Genomic DNA, 24,097 nt, shown 5'->3' with positions numbered 1-24,097 from the left:
GGAAATATCATGATCTGAGGTTGGGGCTACCCACTGAACAGTACAACACTAAGTCTAACATCTCTCTGGGTACCAAAAGGAACAGAAAGAGACAACATCAGTCTCTGGATTGACTATACTCAAAATTGGTATCTCTGCAGGCTCATTTACATAATAGAGTGGCATAGCATAGTGGTTTGAGTGTTGGATTATGACTCTGGAGACCAAGGCTTGATTCCTGCTTGGCCATAAAATCAACTGGGTGACTCTGGGTAAGTCACAACTCTCAATCCCAGAGGAAGGCAATGGCAAACCTCCTCTGAACAAATCTCACCCAGAAAACCCATGATAGGGTTGCCTATCAAGTTGGAAACAACTTGAAAATACACAACAACAACAACAACAACAAACCTTATACTTCATATTATGTTTCAGCCCCCAAAGGAATCTCTAGTTTCCGTTCCTGACTAGAAAGACCTCAGGTTAGAGAATCTGTACTCTAGATTTCTGTTATGGATACTGATAGTTCCAGTCCTGACAACACACAAAACCAATTTATATCTTTGTAGCACTTTTCAAAAAAGTCCAGGAAATGATTGCGTGATTTATTAAACCTTATTCTCCCCTTACTACATCATTTCTGACTAAAACAAATTACTAGTAAAATACAACATTCAAGATACACAGCTTCACAGTTTGCACTATATTCTGTTTTAAATTGTTCATATACACACCCTTCCTCTCCTCAAACAAGTAAAAGAGCCAGCTTGGACTTCAGGTTTGAAACCTAGTATAATATGAACAAGGGTTATTTCAGTCTACAAGATTGATATTTCAGTTTTTCATTCTTGCTATCTTCTTGGGGTTGGATATAGGTGTTGAGCTTGGGCTCAAATGTGAAACATAGAATAATGGGTATTTTCATTCCAATATCTCACTTATCCAGGAAAATACTGAACTGCTGTGTTTTTCTTACATGTGAATGGCATCTGCAGCAACACTTTCCTACTAGAAATACTGGGACACTACACACTGGGAAAGCGATTACCTGCTTCTATCTGCATACCTCCCCAAAGGTATGTCTGTGCCTTTGGGATGTGGAAGGAGAAAAAGCTTGAGGGTACTCTTAAGTGTTTTCTAGAAGATTGTGCTTGGAAAATAATACAGTTGCTTCTGAAGAAATGGATTATACATGAAAATGTATACTGAAATAAAATGGTAAACTATAAGACCCCTTCTTTTTAGATTGAAATTAATCAACAGAGCTATCGCTTAAAAATTAGGGTGCACACAGAGATATACCCATGCTCCCTTAGTTTGACCTTGGCTAGAAAATGCTGTTGTTCTTGTGTGATTTAAAATCATTTCTTAAAGCGAACCTATCATGGGGTTTTCTTGGCAAGATTTGTTCAGAGAAGGCTTGCCATTGCCTTCCCTTGAGGCTGAGAAAGTGTGACTTGCCCAAGGTCACCCAATTGGTTTCTATGGTCGATCTGTGGCCATCACAGCAAATTGCTTGCTCTGATGTCAGAATGAGATGTCCGGTTTCAAACACATGTTTGGGTGCCTCGGAGTGAACGATATGCTGTTGCACAGCGGAACGCATTGCAAACAATCACCCAATGCCCCAATTCCAGGAAGATCCGGAGCAAATAGTGAAGTTTTTAAAACCTTTCTAAGGGAGTTTGGTGCTGAAGTAACCAGATATTGCTTGGATTGAGCCCTGCATTGTCTGGATGCCCCATCAAGGAGACTGGGGAAGACATTTTATTTGGCCCACTACAAGAGCAGCATGGTGTAGCAGTTTGAGTGTGGGACTGCAACTCTGGAGTTCAATTCCCCACTCAGCCATGGAAACCCACTTGGTGATCTTAGACAAGCCACAGTCTCTCAGCCTCATGGGAAGGCAAAGACAAACCTCCTTGCAACAAAACTTGCCAAGAAAACCCTATAACAGGTTAGCCTTAGGGCAACCATAAGTCAGAAACAACCTAAAGGCACACAACAAGAATAATAAATAATAATAACTTTATTACGGCCATTTGGCCAGCACACACAACAAGAATAAGACAACCCCCTAGTCATTTTCATGTGTGTTTATCCATTCTGTTCCTGCCTTTTTAAAAATTCTCCTTAATTTTTTTTCTGCAGACTGCACCGGGTGACATGCCAGAGGAGGGGGTGTCACCCGATGGGATAGTACACACCAGGGGGAGCAGGCGGCTGCCTTCCAGTTTCCATGCAGCCATGGCCCCGTGGAACCCAGAAAGCTTGAGGGGGAGGTGGCTATCTTCCAGGACCAATGGCCACATGGGACTCGAAGGTGGGGAGCTGCTGAGAGGACTGAGCACAACCCTCACCTCGCTGCCGCAGTGCCATTCTATGTGCTGTGTCAGTGAAATGAGGGAATTCCCTTATGGCCCCAACCCCAAATGCCCCACCTCCACATACCGGGTGACACCTGGGCAGGGACGCCACTGTTTTGAGGTGAATTTAAATGAGTTTTATTTCAAAGTAATATGAGTTCATCCATCTGGTATGGGGTCTCCCTCTCTTTCTGCTTCCCTCCATCTTTCCTAGCATTATTGTTTTTTCCAATGTGTCATGCCTTCTCATGATGTGGCCAAAGTATGACAGTCTCAATGTAATCATCTTGGCTTCCAGGGAGATTTCTGGCTTGATGTGCTCTAGGACCCATTTGCTTGACCCTGCCCATAGAATCCTCAGCACTCTTCTCCAGCACCACATCTTAAATGAGTTTATTTTCCTCCTATTTTCTTCCTTAACTGCCCAGCTCTCACATCCATACATGGTAATAAGGAATACAACAGCTTGTATGATTCTAACTTTTGTGCTGAGTTGTATATCTTTGCATTTTAGGGGCTTTTCTATTTCTTTCATAGCCATTACCTCTTCACAAACGATATCTGAAATGTTACTCTACAGCTGCCTTTCTCCAGGACTCTTGTGGGATGGCACAACACTTAGCTGCAACCATAACTGAACTTCAGCAGTAACTAGCAGTGCTTGACTTTCTGACATTTAAGAAAGGCTTCTGGCTTTGTCCAGACCTAGAGACTAAACTGCAGAAATTCAGACAGACTAGCAGTTCACATATTTTTACTTTTTGTCAACCTCTCATATGCTTTCTGTTCAGAGACAAGACAGGCTGTACATCGCTGTAACATTTGTTCTAAAATTATTTGAAATACGGGCTGCCAAGGATAGAAACTGATGGGAACTGAAAAGATACAGGGAAAGGAAGAGACAAGACAAAGCAACTGGGAGAAGAAGGAGAACAACTGTGACACAGGGAAGGCAAATGAGAAAGGTGAGAGAGAAGAGAAACTGAAAAGCAGCAGAGGAGAAGACAAATGTGTTAGAAGCAGGAGACAGAGGGGGAAAACCTATCCTGAATTGTACTTCTTCCTTCTTGTGTATTTTCCCACTAGAAATGTGAGAAATCTGCCTCTTTTCCTTCCCAGGTATTTAGACTTTCTTGCATCTTTAGGGGGTGTTCCCACTTGCAATTTACAACGCTTTAAAATACACCAGTATCAGTTAAATCGATTCAAAATAACCCTGGTCTTATCCCGCGTTCCGAATCGCTTTTTTTTTTCTTCGTTCTCATTTACCAACTGATTCGCTTTAAGTGATCCTCTTTTGTTCCTATTCAAATAAAACGGTGTTTATATAAACCGGTTTTAGCCTTATTTCGTTCCCACTCACCATTTTGGGGCTGTCAATCAAAGCACCGTCATCATAACGTCACTTTTAAATTTCGCGGTTTGTTATAAAAGAGCCAATGAGGAGGCGCTTAAAGTGCTGAGTCCTGCAATTATTTGTGGGGAAGGATGGTTGAGGGAGAGAAAACTGCCTCCCCAAAGCAGTTGCTGCCTTGGAAAAAGACCCCAGGCTGGGGGAGGCTGCAGGCAAAGCGAATTTAGGGAAAGCTGCTTCCAGAGGAACTATGGGATGGGAGCACTCTTCCCAAAGATTCTCTTTCCAGGGTTGAAGGAGAAGGCAGATTCCGTTTGGGAAAGAGAGATGGAAAGGCTCTATTCCCCCCCCCCCCATTGCAACCTCCTCTCTCTGTGTGGGGAGAGCCTTTCCATCTCTCTTTCCCAATCTGGGGAGACACAGGAAAGAGCTTCGGTTCCCTAAATTCGCTTTGGCCGCCCCATGGGGAGAGACTCTTTGGGGAAGAGTGCTCCCTGGGCTGTCTTGGGAGCCATGAAGCAGGGATTTCCTGCGAAACCCATCCCATAGTTCCTCTGGAAAGAGCTTCGGTTCCCTAAATTCGCTTTGTCCGCCCCACGGTGAGAGAATCTTTGGGAAAGATTGCGCACCCTGATGACCAGGAGCAATGATTTTGATATGGCACCCATCAATTGCTCCAACAACTTGAGGAAATCCTAACTCTGCAAAACTGGCCATGACCTAAGAATAAAACATATAAACAAAGCATAAGTCTTTTTTATTGACATAAACATTGAAAATCTCCTATAGAAAACCACCACATCAGTATCAAACAGTATAAATATCAATCACTGCAGAGCTTTCTAAGAATAGTGAGTAATAGAATAGGATTCCAGTAAGCAGGCTTTTGCCATCACCAGAGGCTGAGAGAGTGTGACTGGCCCAAGGTGACCAAAGAGTCATAATCCAGAGCTCAAACCCCTTTCAACACGCTGGCGATTACTATGCTATGAGAAAGAGAGAGAGAGAGACATGCAGACAGACTAATTAGATAGGTACATTGGCTAGACAGAGAGATAGACCGGATAGATAGATAGATAGATAGATAGATAGATAGATAGATAGACAGACAGATGGAAAGATAGTCTGGCTAGGTAGATGGGATAGTCAGATAGACAGACAGACAGACAGACAGACAGACAGACAGACGGATGTATGGATAGATAGATATACAGATACATGGTTGGACAGGCAGACAGATGTACTGAACAAGTATATTGAATGGGCAGATGGATGGATGGATGGATGGATGGATGGATGGATGTATAGATGTATATGGGTAGATAGATACATATATGGTTGGACAGACAGAGAGACAGACAGGATACATACAGATGGATGGATAGAACAGAGAGATTTAAACACTGGCTAAACAGACTGAAATAGAATAGAATGGGCAGTCTTGGGAGCCATGAATTCCCCAAATTCACTTTGGCTGCCCCATTAAATCTCTGGGCTGTCCTCCAAAGCCCATCTGTTGCTCAGGCAGAGGTGAAAAAGAAAGAATAGTTAAAAATGGTGTTCAATGGCTCTCCTCACATGTCGGTTTATGAAAGAGGAGCAGAGGGGAGGTTGCAATCCACCGGAGGAAAGGCTATTATGCGAATGCAAGAAAATGGCGCTGGCGATGCAGAAAGAGACCAAAGAGGGTTACACCCCCAGGCCAGCCCATCGCGCTCCGCTCCTCCCATCCAGATGACCCGATTCAAAGGCCGAAACGTTCCTATTTACATACTCCGAATCCTATCCCGAATCAAGGAAAAAATGTAGGTTCGACCCTTCTATTTTTTTAACACGGGTTATAAGCCTTTAACACGGATTTAATTAAAATCCGATTGACGAATCGCATTTTAGTGGGAACGATTGCGGGTTGCTCTAGAACTGTTCTAAACTTAATTTGGTTTCTAATAGGAACGATGTACCTTGGATTCGATTTGTAACACGGAGTATAAGCCAGTGAGAACACTCCCTTAGTATGTTATGCTTGGAACCAATGTGGTGTAGTGGTTTCAATGTTGGACTACGTATCTTGAGACCAAGGTTCGAATCCCGGCTCAGCCCATGAAACCCACTGGGTGACCTTGGGCAAGTGACATGCTCTCAGCCTCAGGGGAAGGCCATGGCAAACCTCCTTTGAACAAATCCTGCTGAGAAAAATCCATGATAGGTTTGCCTTAGGGGCGCCATAAGTTGAAAATGACCTGAAGGCACACAACAACAAAGTTATATTTGACTCATTTATCCACAAAAGCAGAAGTGTGATTTTTGCTAGATGAATTCACTCTACTGTTGTGGACCACCTGTACTCTATCATTAGAAATATGCTTAAATCAGCCTCAAAAGTGGCAGTAAAATTTCAGTGGTGATCAAAATCATTTGTACATATTGTATGTTCAATAAAATAATTTTATATTTCAGTCAGGAAGAGGCAAGGGACAGCAGTGCAGTGGTGGAACACCTGATCTGGTGTGCAGAAAGCTCCAGATTCAGACTGCAGCATCTTCAGGAAGGACTGAGAAAGAAGTACAATGGGCCCTTGGTATCCGCTGGGATTTGGTTCCAGGACCCTCCATGGATATCGAAAATCTGTGGATGCTCAAGTCCCAATAAATACAAAGGCATAGTAAAATGGTGTCCCCTATATAAAAGGCAAAATCGAGATTTGTTTTTTGGAATTTATATTTTTAAAAAATATTTTCAAATCGTGAATGGTTAAATTCATGGATAAAGAATCCATGGATATGGAGGGCCGACTGTAAATTTGACACTCAGAAGAGACCACTGACACTCAATGTAGAGCATACAGTGGTCCCTTGGTATCCCCTGGAGTTTGGTTCCAGGTTCCCAAGTGGATACCAAAATCTATGGCTGCTCAAGTCCAATTAAATATAATGGGTTGTTGTTGTTGTTGTTTGCAGTGGGCACTTGGTATCTGCTGAGGTTTGATTCCAGATTTCCCCATGAATACCATAATCTGTGGATGCTCAAGTCCCATTAAATATAATGGCATAGTAAAATGATGGCCCTTATATACAATGGCAAAATCAAGGTTTATTTTTTGGAATTTATATATTTTTGAAATATTTTTAAGCTGGGGATACTTGAATCTCTAGATAAAAAATCTGTGGATACCAAGGGCCAACTGTACTGAGGTAGACTAGCCTGACTTCATATAAGGAAGAATCCAATGTTCCTCAAATTTGTTATGAGATTCCATGGCCTCTGGATAGAGTAAAAATATATATGTCAAATACTGGCATGATTTAAAGAAAAGGTGCTGTGGTTTCTTTTGTATTTTTCAATATACTCAAACTGCCTTTCAAAAAGCGATTTGTGACTAAATAGCTGCCATACTGAGCAAATTAGTTGTTTACAACAACAGTCAGTATGCAAAGCCACTAAACTGTCCAGAAATGCGCATTTATTCATTATTAAAGGAATATATATATATATATATATATATATATATATATATGTGAAGACTGTATAAACCACCACTTATTTTTCTTGGGGTTGTGCACAATACCCAGGAGTTCTAAATATGTTAGGAGTTTACACCTTAAGCTGAATCGTAAATCCTCCTCCACTTTCAGCAGCACAGATAACAGCATAAGAATTATTAAGATCAGAATTATTGCCGAATGTCCCATATTCTTGCAATTAAACTATACAAAAGATTGTATAATTGAACTGCTGTGAGGAATTTTTGTGGTTCTAGCAAAACAAAAAAAGTTAATGACACTTGTTCAAAAAGCAAAATAAAAAAATATGAAATGTTCTGGGAGTGGCTAAGCATGGATATTTGCAGTACCATTTCCCCACCTCACTCCCCACTCCTCTTAATGTGCTTCTGCACTACATTGTTCCATAAACTGTGGGGAATGCAGATAAAGCCACAGATAAAGCCACAGAATTCAAGAAGGTGCACAAGAATTCTTTGGGGTTGTTCCCACTTAAGATTTGAAACGATTTAAAATACAACGTTTTTAATAAAATCGATTCAAAATAACACTGTTCTTATCCCGCTATCCGAATCGCTTTGTTCATCGTTCCCATCTGGTTATTTAAATCGAAGTTTTTACCTGCAAGCGTTCCTACTTGGCATGAAATCGGTGTTTAAATAAAGCGATTCTTCTCCTCCATACCTTATTTGGAGCTGTCAATCAATAGTACGTCAGAATGACGTAACGTTAATCCGGAATATTTGGAAGCGATTTATCTTTTGGCATCGTTTCCATTTCATTGACTGTTTGTGAATTTAGCGAATTTAGGAAAGCGAATTTAGGAAACCCAGGCTCTTTCCAGAGGAACTATGGGATAGCTTTTCCATGACAGCATCCCCTCTTCATGTCTCCCAAAAGACAGCCAGGGAGAATCCCTTCAGAGAGCACAGAGATCAATGGGAGAGGCTTCTGGCAAAGCGAAGCTCTTTCCAGAGGAACTATGGGAGAATCCCTTCAGAGAGCACAGAGATCAATGAAGGAGGCTTCTGGCAAAAAGCGAAGCTCTTTCCAGAGGAACTATGGGATAGGTTTTGGAGGGCAGCATCCTGTCTCCCAAGACAGCCAGGGAGAATCCCTTCAGAGAGCACAGAGATCAATGAAGGAGGCTGCTGGAAAAGCAGGGAGGGAGCACTCTTCCCAAAGATTCTCTTTCCAGGGTTGGAGGAGAAGGCAGATTCCATTTGAGAAAGGGAGAGAGAAAGGCTCTATCCCCCCCCCCCATTGATTAAAGCCCTTCCCTGCCTGGGCGAGATCAGATGTCTCCTCGCGAGGAGCCATCCCTTCCCTGCCTCTCCTCCGTTAGAAATGGGCTCTCCCCACACAGAGGGGAGGTTGCAATCCACCGGGGGAAGCCTTGAGCAGCCGGGACTTCAGGTGTTTAAAGCGCTGAAGAGATTAAGCGCCTGTAAACCATTAAAATAAAAAATAAAAATAATCCTTATCTCTTATTGAAAGACCACAGCGGACAAAGGGGTGAGGGAAGCAAAAATGGCGACAGCCAGACGGATGGGGACAGAAAGGGCAACTCCCCCAAGGACAGCCCCATCGCACTCCGCTCCTCCCATTCATCTAACGCGATTTCAAAGGCTGTCGTTCCTATTTAAATGCTCCGGTTCCTAAATCGAATCAATGGAAAAACGTAGGTCGGACCCTAGTGTTTTTTTAACACGCGTTAAATGAGGAAAACTCGATTCAAAATTTGATTCCGCTCTACAATTCGATTTGTAGTGGGGACGATTGCGGGTTGCTCTAGAACCGTTCTAGGTTTAAATCGGATCCTAATAGGAACGCCACTCCTTGGATTCGATTCAGAACGCGGGGTTTCACCTAGTGAGAACAACCCCTCAGTTCCTGCACTGGGCTTGATGTTCAGAGCCCTCCCCCCTGCCGCCAAACCCTGACAGGGGATCCTATCTGTCTTAGCAAAGCACCTGCCTCCCCAACCCAGATGGCTGACTACCTCCTCCCTTCCTGTCCCCTCCAGGCTAACTCCTGATTCTGATGACATCTTCTTTCTGCCCATTTTCTAAACCTGCATTTGCTAAACCTGTTATCTTTGCCAAAGAGAATGAGGGAAAATGTCTATTTGAGGAAGGTAATGACTTGAAGAGTCTCTTTAAAACTGCAGACAATAAAGAATGTAGCAAAAAAGGGTCGCAGTGAGAGTGGTTTTAGCACAGTAGATGAGAGGCAGGAACTCCTTGATTTACATCTTGTTTCTGCCATTGATGCACATGGTGGCCATTGATGCCTCAGTTCCCATAAAACAGAAATATGGGGTAGGAGGAAGTTAATAGCCCCAGATTACTTAACAGGATTGTTGTCATCTTCATAACATCTCTGTACACCTGTATGGTGATTCAGTGTTATTTATTGTTGTTGGTATGTTGTGTCCCTTCAAGTCGTTCCTGATTTATGGCAAACCTAAGGCAAAACTATCATGGGGTTTTCTCAGGCTGAGAATGTGTGACTCACTCAAGGTCACCCATTGGGTTTCCAGGGCTAAGGGGAGAATCAAACCCTGGTCTCCAGGGTCATAGTCCAATGCTCAAACCATTACAGTGGACCCTTGTTATACGCTGGGATTTGGTTCCAGAATCCCCCGTGGATAACAAAATCCATGGATACTCAAGTCCCATTAAATATAATGACATTGCAAAATGGTGTCCCCTATAAAAAATAGAAAATCAAGGTTTGATATTTGAAATTTATACTTTTTTTGAACATTTTCAAACCGTGGATGCTTGCATTCGTGTATTAAAAAATCCATGTATAAGAAGGGCCGACTGTATATTGTGCTATCTTTCTCAATGTTATTTCGCCCTCACAAAATTTCAGAGTCCCCCTCTGACATTGAGGAAGTGATTTTAGATAAGATAGATAACATTCCTGTGATTTCATCTGGATAAAATTCTCATGAAACACTGAACACATGAAAATATTATAAAAATGGTAGCAGTAGTGATGGTGGTGGTAGTGGTATATAATATAGTGGTTTGAGAATCTAAAGGGAGAATACCAGCAGGATCAATCCAAAACATTTTAATACATGTGAGAGAAAATCTGGTTGGCCCCCACCATGATAATAGCGTTTGTGTAGGGTTTTAGTATTCAAAGTACTTCATATTTTGGCCTCAACCAGAACATTAGATCTATCTTCACAGGTCTCTTTGAGACACCTTCCCCCATTTCCCATTTTTTTCAGCAGGGGGAGGATATGAACATCAGTAAAGTTTGCCCACTATGCCACTCTGTCAGAAGAACTTCCCTGTGTTGTTCTGGCAAAGCTGTGTTGTCCTCCTCCTTCAGTGTTGGGAGCACTTCCCAAAAAAGGAAGGAAGATTAAAAATATATAATCTCAGTGCACTGCCAGATGTGCTCAGCACCACAAGCTAGGCAGCACTGCCATATTGCCAAGGCCAACAGCCCATGCTTCTCCCCTCTTTTCTGTGTCACAAGATGTATCCCAATCTGTAAGTCAGTCCAGGTAGTCCAAACTAGGTGACTGTTTGCTTGAAGATGTGGAGCAAACAAAGTTCTCCAGCATCTTCCTTCATGGGACTGTGGCACATGGCTCAGGCTAGCTGCCTCCTACACTACCATATGTAATGCAATACTTGAGGCACTACACTTTTTGTCTTGCTGCATAGAAGGGCCATATCTGAACAGCGGCAGCAAAAGGGAATGGGTTAAATCAGAAGATTAAGTGAGCACTAAACAAAGTGGAAAGAAAGCAATTTCTCACCTGACTGGCTGGTGCTAACATTGATGGAAGCATACTGCGGAGCATCTGGACTCAGCTCTGTCACAAGGTTGACAGCTTGGATCTCAAAGGTGTACTGCACACGGGCCAGGAGGTTGGAAACTTGAACCCGGCTCTCTGTCAGCCCCACCTGACGTGGCTCAAACTGGACACTGTCTCCACAACGCACACAAGGCCCTGGTGATCCAGTCGGGCACACCTTGCAGATGACATTGAAGAAGACATCCTTTCGGCCCCCTAGATCCTTAGGGAGGCGCCAGGTAAGGAGGACATTGGACCCAATAATCTCATAGCTGAGGTCACGGGGAGCTGATGGGGTACCTACAAAAAAGTGGAAAATGAGGCTGTGAAGAACTGAGATGATAGTCGGGGGAAATATAACATGCACAGAAAGGAGCAAAAGAAGATGAATAGGGCTAGCTGAATTCTCAGCCTGGGCCTGAAGGGGGGGGAAATGAAAAGGCCATTATGCAGATTGGTAGGGCTCCCAATGCATTTTGAGAAAACTCTTCATCAGAAGCTTTTAAAGTCCAAGGCAGAAACTGCTTGTGACAAAAGTTTATGCTGCAGCCAAACAAAGCAGAGTGTTCAGCTGCAAGAAAATGAACAAGAGTAATTCCAGGTATCTTTCTAGAAAATAAAAAAAAAATCCATGCATGCAAAAAAACTACTGCTATGGTCACCAATGGTAACCCACTCCATCATCTTGCAGTCCTTTTTTGCTCTGCCCCCTTTTAAATTCACCAGGTCTTTCTTCTGCTAACTGCAGAACTGATGGCAAAAATGGCTGATGTTCATTTTAACATATACCTGTTTAATGTCCAGGCACAGAATACTTCTGATTATCTAACCCTGTGAACAACGAACAGGAGTGATGCTGTCATTTTCATGTCCATCTTGTGAGCTATTTAGAGACATCCAGCGACTGTCATAAACAATAGCTGGACTAGCCGGGCATTTGTCTGACCCATACAAGGTATTGTTATATTCTACCTTTAAAGCACCCTGGTTTCTATTATAATATTCTGTTATAATATGCATGCTTTACTGTCTCATTGAGAATTATTTGCTTTTGAAGAAACGGTCTAAGTATCAGGTCATCAAAATAACCAGAAAGGGAAAATTCTAAACAGATAGTATGAAACATTAAACATGGCTAACACACATTTGCTTCCCAGATGCATTCCTAAAATAAGATGAACAAACCACAGAGGGGAGAAAATTGTACTTTTGTAAGAGAAAACATGCATTGCCATTAGTCACACAACTGTAACTTCTGTTTTGTTTTGTTTTTAATTTTAAAAATGATCCATAAGTCAGTGAATGAGCAAGTCCCAAAGGAAAGAGTAAAGAAACACAATCCTTACTCTGAGACTAGGCAGGAAGAAGAGAGAGAATAAGGAGATATTTAATGTAGTGGTCCCTCCACATCCACTGGGGTTAGAAGTGAGGGACCACTGTGAATGTGGAAAAACCACAAATTAAAAAAAAAACCTATTATTTTCCCTAAAAGTGTACCTCTGCAGGAATCTCCATGTCCTCAAGTACAACTCTATGGTCACCATCTGCCAGAAGTTGATCACAGAATTATGCTGGTGGACCTACAATGCCTAGAAAAGTGTTTCCTCTAGGAATATCTAGGTTCTCCAGCACAACTCTATGGTCGTCTTCTGGAAGAGCTGCGTTGGATGACCCAGAGCAGTGATGGTGAACCTTTTAGAGGCCGAGTGCCCAAACTGCAACCCCAAACCCACTTATTTATTGCAAAGTGCCATGCCCCTTTGGCTTTCTAGTAACAAACTCTGGCAAACTCTGTGCTGGGGCAACGGCACATGTGCCCACGGAGAGGGCTCTGAGTGCCACCTCTGGCATGCGTGCCATAGGTTCACCATCACTGACCTAGAGATTCCAAGAGAGAACATATTAACCAAAACCACAAATAAATGTGCAAAAGACAAAGTCCCAAATGTGAAGGGACAACTGTAGAGGAAAGAAAGACAAGATGGAGAAGCTAGGACAAAGCAATTTCTGGTTCCAGGACAAAGGGAGGATGCAAAGTGGCTAGCGAGGACCACAGGAAGCATGGGCCAACAGAAAGAGAGGTAAATTAATCCCAAATGTTTAATCCCATTCATTCTTAGGTACTTACTGGTGCAGGGAGCATCAGATATATCTGAAGATGAACGGTAGTATCGAGCCAGACAGGCACATTCACTGGATCCTGGAGTAGAAGAGTAACTGTGGGCTGGGCAGGGACTGCAGGGAGCATCTCCTACCAATGCTTTGAAGGTGCCAATGGTACAAGCTAAATACATAAGGGACGTTGGGGGAAAAGATAAAATCTGTTACAATTTGGTAGGACAACAATGATAATCTCATGTTTTGGTTCTCTTTGTTAGTCTTGTTGTTGTGTGCCTTCAAGTCATTTCCAACTTATGGAGACCCTAAGGCAAACCTATCATGGAGCCAACAAACAAAATTAATCCTTCCAATGAACTGGCACCAACAAAAGACAGAACTGTAAAAACCACTGAAGAAAAATGTATGCAAGCCTTCAGTCTAATGTTACTCACTAAAAACAAAGTGAAAATCTGTCTTACTTTGAGTACAACAAGAGAAAAAGTAAAAATATACCATACAAGGGAAGGCGAGAAACAAACAAACAAGTGAAGAACAAAATTATAAAAGCAAGAATTATTTACAACATAAATAACTAAAATTGGGTTCCAGGTTGAGACAAAGGGGCAACTGCCAATAATACAACCTCTGCCACCAACAGGACCATGACACATGAGTTAGCACAACCAAGTGGCAGCTGTAAAACCTTTCGCCGTAAGCCAAAACTGTTTTTTAAAAATCCTTTGAGCCCATTTTTAAGATGAATATTCCATATATGGTGCATGCACCTACATTATCATTTTTAGTCATATATTCCTATTGTTCTTATGTGCCTTAAAGTCATTTCTGACTTATGGTGACCCTAAGACAAACATCGGGTTTTCTTGGCAAGATTGTTCAGAGGGGGTTTGCTTGTAAAGAGTATTCAACTATTTACAATTTTTACAGGCAAAGAAACCCCTGTGCAGCTATATATATAAAACATGCTGTTTTGATGTTATTGTTGTTGTGTCTTACAGTCATTTCCAACTGATGGTGACCCTAAGGGAAAGCTATTATGGAGTTTTCTTGGCAATTTTCTTCAAAGGAAGGGTTAGCCACTGCCATCTTCTGAGGCTAAGAGAGTATGATTTGCTCAAGGTCAGCCTGTGGGTTTCCATGGCCAAGCCGAGATTCAGTCTCTGTTGTCCAGAGATATAGTTCAATGTACAAACCACTACACCATGCTGGCTCTTCGCATAAAATATTCATATTACATTTGATAAACCTGCATTGAAGCCAGACATTTCTAGTTTTGCCTGTTACAAAAGGCTTACAGGATACTGAAGCTGGAGTTTCTGTTCAATAAACAAGACCCTATTGTCTTGTGTAACCAAAGTTTACTTTAACTAATGCTACTGTTTGCCAAAGGGACTATTCTAGCTGTTCTTGCAGAGGTGATGGTGATAAAGAAATCAAAAGAGCTTTCTTCCTTGGGTCATGCACTGAGCAAAGGTATATTTGGAAAGGGACAATGTGATACTGGATGATTCCTGTGAAACTAGTATTTCAGCTTGTTAAAGAGTTGAAGGATCTTCCACTTTACAAATTAATATGTAAAGATGCTGTCAACAGAAAGCATTGTTCAGGAGTCTTGCTGAAGACTGCATTATTTGAGAATTATAGTCCATTGAGAGTGCTGTTTGTTTTCTGCAAGACTGCATAGGGAATTTTAATATGTAACCTGAAAGTTGTCTCACATCTTTTAAAACCAGGATATGTAGACTCACACCATAAGTAGTAGGAAATTGTGCATTGCCTTCCTCAGGCAACCAATATTTATCTAACTACCATGAGTTTCTACCCATATGGCTTTTACTCAAATGGAACCTCTAGTTGTGAGCTGGTCAGCCTGAGAACAAATATCCCATACTTTTACTTTTTACAGCTTTTATTAAAATAAAAAAGTGGGTACCTAACATCTGTTTGTATAAATATATGTTCTAATATATATTAACATTGTAAAGCCATTTTTTTTAAAGGAAAAGGATTTTTGACAAGATTGTTGGTTGATGCATGTACATGCAAAACATAGATATACAATGAATTTTCCCTCTACTAGTTGTGTCTCCAAATCTTCTGCGTCTACTCTTCCTCTTTGATTTGTATGAACCAAATTCGCAGTGGAAATCCACTCAGATATACATGCCCTATTTGGCAAAGCTGCTCTCATCTAAGTAGGCAGAGAATTGCAATCTCAACCTTAGGTTTTTGGAATCAGTTTTAATTAAATTTTGAAAACAATTCATACTAAATACAGTGGACCCTTGTTATATGCTGGGGTTTGGTTCCAAGATCCCTGTGGATAATAAAGTTCATGGATGCTCAAGTCCCATTAAATATGATGACATAGCAAAATGGTGTCCCTTATAAAAATGGAAAATCAAGGTTTGATATTTGAAATTTATACTTTTTTTGAACATTTTCAAACCGTGGATGCTTGAATCCATGTATAAAATATCCATATATAAAAAGAGATGACTTTCACCTTTGGAGGTGAAAGAAAGAAATCAACTTTACCCTTCCTAGGCAATATTTGATAAGATCAACATTTTGAAGTTCTTAAAATGGGTTTCCAAATAACTGAGTAGGTAACAGCAGAGGAAAATATCAGTCATGCTGCCAAGCAGATCTAGATATGGTCAATGCTTAAATTTAAGTTCACCTGGGAACTCCTGTGCAAGCTATGTAAGCTCTGAGCTAGTGAAAGGAAAATAGCATATAAAACAGTGGTGAAAACTGTGTGGCCCTCATGTGTTGTTGGACTGCCATTCCCAGCCTTCTTTACTACTGGCTATGCTGGCTAGGACTGCCGAAATTTGCAGTCCAACAACATCTAGAGGAGTGAATTATTTTCAGCTTTGATATAACGGATACAAAAAATAATGTTGTCCAGGAAGTTTCCAAATAGGCTACAAACATCAAAGGTTCAGGATCACGTATAGACAGAAAAAGTTTCAAGTTAGGTAAAAGGTGAAGTAAAAAACAAAACAAAACCTGGCTCTCCCAAATCCTATGCTTTCTGGATGGGCCTTGAAGGTTCATATGATTCCACCCCCAAAAGAGCCAATTTTGCAAATGCTGCTTCTGGCAAAAGACCAAGCTTTCATTTTGCTTTTCTTAACTGACGCTTACATTTTCTTTCTTCGTAACTGGGACATAAGAGATCAGAAAAGTGGGAATTAAAAAAATGAATACATTTTTTTCTAGTCAGCAGCTAGAAAAGCTTCACAGACTTGTGTACTGTAATTAAATGCTGTATTAAGATGGCAATTTAGGGCACAACCAAACAGCTGCCTCCCAAATGGCACACAACAAAGAATGAAGGAAGAGTCTTGGGACAAGGGAGATACCATCTTCTCCAGATAGCCCCCTCCCACATGTTATACATTCATTTATGAATTACTTCACTAAGACACACATGGCCAACACAAAATTCAACAAGAGCCCCAAGCATTCAAAACTCTGTTTGCAGTAGTCACCTCCCCTGGTTATTACAGGCCAATCTGCATAAACATGCATACAGGAAAAAGAGGCACACTCCCTTTTTAGCTAAGGTACATGCTTGTTGCAGCAATGGCATGACCTCAGAAGACACAATCCATCTTCTCACACACACACACAAGAATATGTAAGAGGATTTTTCCATCCACAGTTTCTATAAGTATTTCTATTAAAGTTAATTCTTTGATCTGAATTGGAAAAGCGGGATAGAAATAAACTATTATTATTATTATTAAATGGCAAAATCAAGGTTTGCTTATTGGAATGTATATTTTTGGAATATTTTCAAGCCATGGATGCTTGAATCCATGGATAAAGAATCTGTGGATATGGAGGGCCAGCTATATAAGCCAACATCATGTATAAGTCAAGGACAGGTTTGGGGGCCAAAATTATGGATTTTGATATGACCCATGGATAAACCAAAGGTCAAACTTAGGGGCATGTGATAAATGATGTAAAGGACAAAGCAAAGGAAAATGATGCCAAAGAATTTACAAAATTCCAGCAGACATAATAAATGTTTGTGCTCACCCTAAAGGCTGTATGAATGAGAGAGCAGAGGGGTCAGGACAGACTACATTCTTGCCTTTCACCAGGGATTATTCATTTTTTAAATAAGAGTTAAAGTACAATACAGTGAGCCATCCACATTCACTGGGGTTAGGGGCTCAGGACCCCCATGAAAGTGGAAAAACCAAAAATAAAAAAAATCACTAGCCTTTTTTAAAAAAACTGAGAGAATATCCATTTAGTAATCACTAGGTCTGTGGTTAACATCCACCAGAAGTTGACCATAGAATTGCACTGGAAGACCTATAAATGGCAGAGAAGTGTTTTCTCTTGGAATTTCTAGTTTTTCATCTCTGGTAGAGTTGCACTAGAAGACCTAGAGGCCCAGTACATACTGCCAATAAGCAGCATACCAGGGCCAATTCTAGAGTTAGGGACCGTGTGGCAACCGCATGGTCCCCAATCCTAGAACGTAAGGGCGGTGTAACAATGGCGGTGCCCTGTGTACACGGGCGCCGCCACTGTTATGTAAGCACCACATGGCGTTACTTAAGCTGCCGCGTGGTGCTTACAATGGCGCATTTGTTACGCTGCCCCTGAAACTTTGAAAGAACCCACTTTTCACGGGTTCTTTTTCCACCGAAGGGAAGCCACGTGGTTTGGTGGCTACGGCTTCCCTCTGGAGGAAAAATAGGCACCGGCAGGCCGCCATTTTTCGGCGGTCTGTACTGCGCCAGAGATTCCTAGAGATAATATATTTCTCAAATCTGTGAATAATCAAGTCCACAAAAGTCAAAGCCACAAATGTGAAGGGATGATGGTACTTACAGTTCTTACATTAATTTGTGGGTAAGTCAACTCAGGTTTTTGGGGGTCAATTTTTTGACTAAAATTTTTAGACTTAGACATGAGTATATGTAGTATTTCTAGATCAATCTGGTTTTAATTCATTGGTCAAAATAAATGATTGACCTAAGCCTGCAGTCCTTAAAAAACCACATTTACCAGCGTGCAAACCCTGAAGGCACTTATTTCTAAGTAAACATGCATCAGATTGTACTGCAGTTGTAGCATCCTTTATAGATTGAGAACTAAAAAAAGAAACTTTGAAAAACAATTGTATTGTTTAAAGTTAGCAGACCAACACCAAACAAACAGTACAGTAAAGAACCTTTAATTAGCCCACGTGAGACCAGTCAAAATAGAAAGGTCAACAATGTTGTCTAGCAGTGGAGATAGCTTCAGTCAAGCAATCTTCTCTGTGGACTGGTTATACCATCATTTTGTAGGAACGCACATGCCTTGTGTCCACAAGCAGAGACCCTGACATCTCAAAAAGATCTTGGCTAGCGGGGATGGAAAAGACCTTTGCCTCTGGGACCCGCTGCCAGAGAAAGCAATTTTGCAGAACATAGGATGAATGCAAAAACTGGGTATAAGGCAGTCTCATAAATTCCAAAGATTAAAGTCTGAAAGATAAGGAGCCACAACAGAAAAGTAATGTGGTGCCATACTGCCCAAGTCTCCATTTGTAAAGGGCCTTACCTAATGATCATGACATGATGGAACACGTTTTCCCTTTTATCTATTTTTATTATTATTATTGTTTGTTTTATTTTATTATTTACAACCTGCCAGAAGAGATTTAATAGCTGAATACTCTGTCCACATTTAAAAGAACATTATAGACTAATCTCTTCCAGCAGGATGGAATTTAAATGTGGATTGGTTTGATATGTGTATATCTTATTTGTCTCCTTTAAACTGATGTGTTTTTAACTGATGTTCTTTGTCTATTAATTGTTGTTGTTCCCTGCCTTGACCCATGGGGAAAGGCGGGTAAGAAATAAACCCTTGCTGTTGTTGTTATTGTTCAATAGGCCCTTCATAACTGCCCTTGGTATCTGCTGAAGTTTAGTTCCAGGACCAAAATCCATGGATGTTCAAGTCCTGCTAAATACAATGGATACTAAAAGGATGACCCTTATATAAAATGACAAAATCAAAGTCTGCTTTTTTGGAATTTATATAATTTTTGAATATTTTCAAGTCATGAACGGTGAAATCCATGAATAAAGAATCTATGGATACTGGCCGAGTGTATTCTTTTTTTCAAAGAACAGGAGGACTAATACTGACATAAAAGTCCAAGGTGTCCATTCTCATCTTTCTTCAAAAGCCTGTAATACCTTTTTTCACTAGACACACAGGTAGATGCACAATAGAAAAAAGACTGGTCTCTTATATCATACTCATCTCTTTGACGGTAAAACTATCACCTTTCCTCAGCCTCAGGAACGTAGGGCTGGAGCAGAGGAGAATGAAAGGTGACCCGAATCTGCTTCGGCCAGAAGTGGGTCAGGCGAGCTGTGCATGCAGGGGCCAACCCGTGCCACCAGGATTATTCCAGCTCTGTTTTTCTCCGGTCCTAAGGACCAGAGAGCAGTTTCGGCGTGACTTCCGGCCACTTTGGAGGCATGCGTCGTCTAAATGCCAAGCCTCCAAAGGGGCCAGAAGCCACTTCATTTTGACTGTGTGTTTCATTCAGTGGTGGAATATTCACAATCACAACTCATTTGAAAAGCAGAGATTGTTGTGCAACTTCTCTTAGGCACGTGATTTTGGTGATGTCCACTGTGAGCTCACCTGATCTGAACATCACAAATGAACGTGTAGGCTGGAAAACATGCAAAACTCATAGGCATTAGGAAATAATTTGTCCCAAGTTATTCTTCAAAGCCAATTGACCCAAATATAATGGATATTTCTGGGCTGCCTGCTAAAAAACAGCTGAAGTGAAAATCCTTAATTGGGCCATTATTGGCTCAAGGAAACTTGTTAAAATTAATCCAAATAAAAATTAATTTAAATAGTGGTATAATGAATGAGGTCAGAAATAATCCGTATAACAGCAGAACTGCAAAATCTTTATTAGGACCAACCTTATGTCCACAAGATGGATTTGGGGTTTCACAGAAGCTAGCTAACTTCCAACTAGTCTAGTTGGCTATAATAATTGCATTATGCTACGGCTGCAGTTCGGATTACTTTAAACAGCTGTCCACATTTTCAGGGTCAAGAATGCAACTACTGTGTCTCTGAAGTTCTACAGAATTGTGTTACAGAATCATGAAAGGCATAAAAAGGCCGCTCAACTCAGAAAGGCAACTTTCAAAAGATTACTTATTAGTATTAGTATTAGGGAGAGCCAGCATGGTATAGTGGTTTGAGCATTGGACTGACTCTGGAGACCACGGTTCGAATCCCTGCTCAGTCATGGAGGTCCACTGAGTGACCCTGGGTAAGTAACACTTTCTCAGCCTCGGAGGAAGGCAAAAGCAAACACACTCAGGCCAAGTCTTGCAATAAATAAGTAAATAAATAAATAAATAAATACCATGATAAATATGCTTTATGGTCACCATAAGTCAGAAATGGCCTGTAGGCACACATCAACAACAACTAGTATTAGAACGGTCACATTTGGTGATTTTAGATTTGTTTCAAATAAAGGAATTTTTGTTTCTGTGTGTGTTGGTGAGAGGCTCAGAATTTGATCATTCAGTCAATTGAAAGAACAAGTCAAAAACTAATGACCTTTGTCAATTGACACTGACATTGCCAAATTGCAACTTAAAGACTCCACCTGCACTTTTACATTCATCACTGCTTTCTCCCATTTGGTCTTCCTTTTGCCCACACCTTCCACACCTTGCTGCAGTAGGTAGCGGCAGGACTCTACATGACTGATACTTTTTTTTAAAAAATGTGGAAGGAAAGGTCTCAGCAAACTGAAAGCCACAGTGTGAAGTTGGCAATTCTATTGTGAAGTGGTAAAATACACAGCCACTACGCTACATTGGCTCTGAGGTATTCCTGTACTATACAGTTGGCCCTCCACACTTGCAGCTTTGACATCTACAGATTTGACTATTTGTAGTTTTGATTAATATGTTCTCTCTAAGAATCTCTAGATCCTCCAGCACAACTCTGCCAGAAATTGGCCACAGCGCCGTTGGAAAACCTAGACATTCCTAGAGAAAACACTTCTCTAGGCATTTGTAGGTATTCCGGCATGATTCTATGATCAGCATCTGGCAGATGTTCACCACAGAGTCATATTGGAGGACCTGGAGATTCCTGGAGATGTATTTTCTTAGGTAAAAAGAATAGTGGTTTTTTTTTGTTTACACATTCCACATTCTTCCATATTCACAGTGGTCCTTCAGCCCTAACCTCAGTAAATGGTGTAGTATTTTGAGCATTGGGTTATGACTCTGGAGACTGGATTCAAATCCATGCTCAGCCATTGAAACCCATCGGGTGAACCTGGGCCAGCTGCACTCTCTCACCCTCAGAAAACGCCACAATGGGGGGCGCTTAGGATTGCCATAAATTGGAAACGACCTGAAGGCACACAACAAATACGGGAATCTTGATTGATACTGGAAATTATTGCACAAAGCTTCTTTCCTGATGCTATTGTGGCTTTTTAAACACCCGAAACAGCAAAGATTTGTATCAAATTACCAGGCAATTTCACACTGATTACAGGTTGTCCCTGAATGATATTGCTCTACCATTCCCTTTACTCATCAGCTATCTGAGATTAATCAGTAGGACGTAGTCTTGCCTTTGGCAGTGGAGTGTCTGCAGCGAAAGCCCTTTAAATCGCATTTTTCCTGCCCCATATGAAATGGTTCACTCCTCAGTACTAAGAAGTCTTGCTTTCAATGGAAATAGTGTATGTGTGTGTCTACGCAGTGAAAGCCCTTTAAATCCCCTTTCTTCTGCCCACGACAGACTGCTTCTTCATCAGGCAGAAATAAGAAGTATTGCCTTCATTAGGAATGGGGAGGGTGCAATGAAACCAGTTTATTCTCTCTGAATTCCCCCGGAATGACCTATGGAACTTATTTCAATAATGGGCTAACTGCAGGATTAACTGCCATTCACAGGATTTCCCCGTGAATTAAAAGCAGCAGAAGAAGCACGGATTGACTACAAAATACTTACTATCTGGCCACAATGTGGTGTGATAAATTCCGTGGATTACAGTGTCAATCCCGTTGAAAATGAAAAGGGAAGAACAAGAGACCTATTCCACAAGAGCCAAGAAATCAAAGGAAAGTTTAAACCAAGGACCAGGATGTTTTGTGACAATAAAAATAACTTAATTCCAGACCAGGAAAGAATAAAAAGATGTTGGATGCAATACACAGAGATGATAAAATGAAGGACACATGGAAAGAAGAGCCATATGAAGATGAACCTGAAATTCTGAAAAGTGAAGTAGAAATTGTAATAAGAGAAATACCAAATAATAATAATAATAAATAACCAGGAACCAAATGGTATTCCAATCAAACTGCGGCAATCCACATTGACAGAGTCAACACTAGTGCTAACCAACATATGTCAACAGATATGGAAAACAAAATGATGGCCAACAGATTGGAAACAATCAATACACATACTCATCCACAAAAAAGGAGACACAAAGGACGGCAGCAACTATAAGACCATAGCATGATTTCCCATGCAAGCAAAATTATGCTCAAAATTCTACAACATAGACTCCAACCATATATGGAGAGAGAAATCCCAGAGAACCACGCAGGCCTCAGGAAGGGAACAAGCACTAGGGGTCACATTACAAACAAACAAAGGCTAATGGAGTGCACCAGGGAATTCCAAAAGAAAATCAGCATGTGCTTTATAGACTATAACCAAGCCTTTGATTGTATAGATCATGAAAGGCTATGGAACACACTTAAACACATGCGAGTGCCAACACATCTGATAGTCCTGATAAGGAATCTGTACTTAGTACAAGAAGCTACTGTCAGAACAGAACAAGGAGAAACAGAATGGTTCCCAATTGGCAAAGGGGTCAGACAAGGCTGCATCTCATCTCCCTAGCTATTCAACTTACGTTTTGCATATAAGCTATTCAACTTATGTTTTGCATCGTAAGAAAAGCAGGCTCGAACACAGAAGAAGGAGGAGTAAAAATAGGAGGAAGGAATATCAACTATCTATGTAGACAACACCATAATACTAGCAGAAAACCTCCCAGACCTGGAACAACTACTATGGAAGATCAAGGAAGAAAGTGCAAAGACAGATCTACTGTTGAACATAAAGAAAACAAAAAGAACGACAACAGAGAATCTTGACAAATTCAACCTAGACAATGAAGAAATAGAAGTAGCAAGAGAGTTCTCATATCTGGGATCAAACATTGATAGAAATAGGGACTGCATCCAGGAAATCAAAAGATTAAGAATGGGGAGGGTGGCTATGAAAGAACGAGAAGATTCTAAGATGCTAAGATACACAACTCAGCACAAAAGTTAGAATCATACAAGCCATTGTATTCCCTATTACCATGTATGGATGTGAGAGCTGGACGGTTAAGAAAGAGGATAGGAAGAAAATCAATGCATTTGATATGTGGTGCTGGAGGAGAGTGCTGAGAATCCCATGGATGGTCAAAAAGACCAACAAATGAGTCCTAGAGCAGATCAAGCCAGAGGTCTCCCTGGAAGCCAAGATGACAAAACTGAGGCTGTCATACTTCGGACACTTCGTGAGAAGGGAAAACTCACTGGAAAAAATAATAATGTTAGGAAAGGTGGAGGGAAGTAAAAGAGAGGAAGGCCGCATGCTAGATAGATGGACTCTATTAAGGAGATAATGGGTATGAGCTTGCAGACCTAAGCAGAGCAGTGGAGGACAAAGAGGTCTTGGAGATGTCTCATCCACAGGGTTGCCATGAGTCGAGATCAAGGGCAGTCAACAATAACAACTCAGAGTTCTACACTACAGTGGCTTTTAAATGTTTCCTCTAAAATACATACATACAAACATACACAGATATTTTAGAGTTAAGCTAATGTAGTACAAGTCTTAAAAA

The 24,097-nt window shown here is 41.1% G+C and overlaps 1 protein-coding gene across 5 annotated transcripts in view; it reads right to left on the bottom strand.

Moving 5' to 3' along the window:
* The window catches only part of LOC149323386 (ephrin type-B receptor 5), a 187,820-nt gene that overhangs the window by 43,315 nt on the left and 120,408 nt on the right, over positions 1-24,097 (bottom strand). For all 5 annotated transcript variants that reach the window (XM_089488879.1, XM_089488877.1, XM_089488880.1 and 2 more), the window contains 2 exons: positions 13,154-13,309; positions 10,987-11,325 (listed from right to left, as the gene is read on the bottom strand). In XM_089488879.1, the coding sequence (XP_089345005.1) occupies positions 10,987-11,325; positions 13,154-13,309 (495 nt within the window). The remainder of the gene's footprint in view (positions 1-10,986; positions 11,326-13,153; positions 13,310-24,097) is intronic.

Source organism: Sceloporus occidentalis, unplaced genomic scaffold (assembly GCF_023333645.1).
Source record: "Sceloporus occidentalis isolate IW3139 unplaced genomic scaffold, rSceOcc1.0.p SCAF_1, whole genome shotgun sequence".
Taxonomy (NCBI): Eukaryota; Metazoa; Chordata; class Lepidosauria; order Squamata; family Phrynosomatidae; genus Sceloporus; species Sceloporus occidentalis.
Note: the sequence above shows the minus strand (reverse complement) of the source record. Positions and strands in the feature narration are given on the sequence as shown.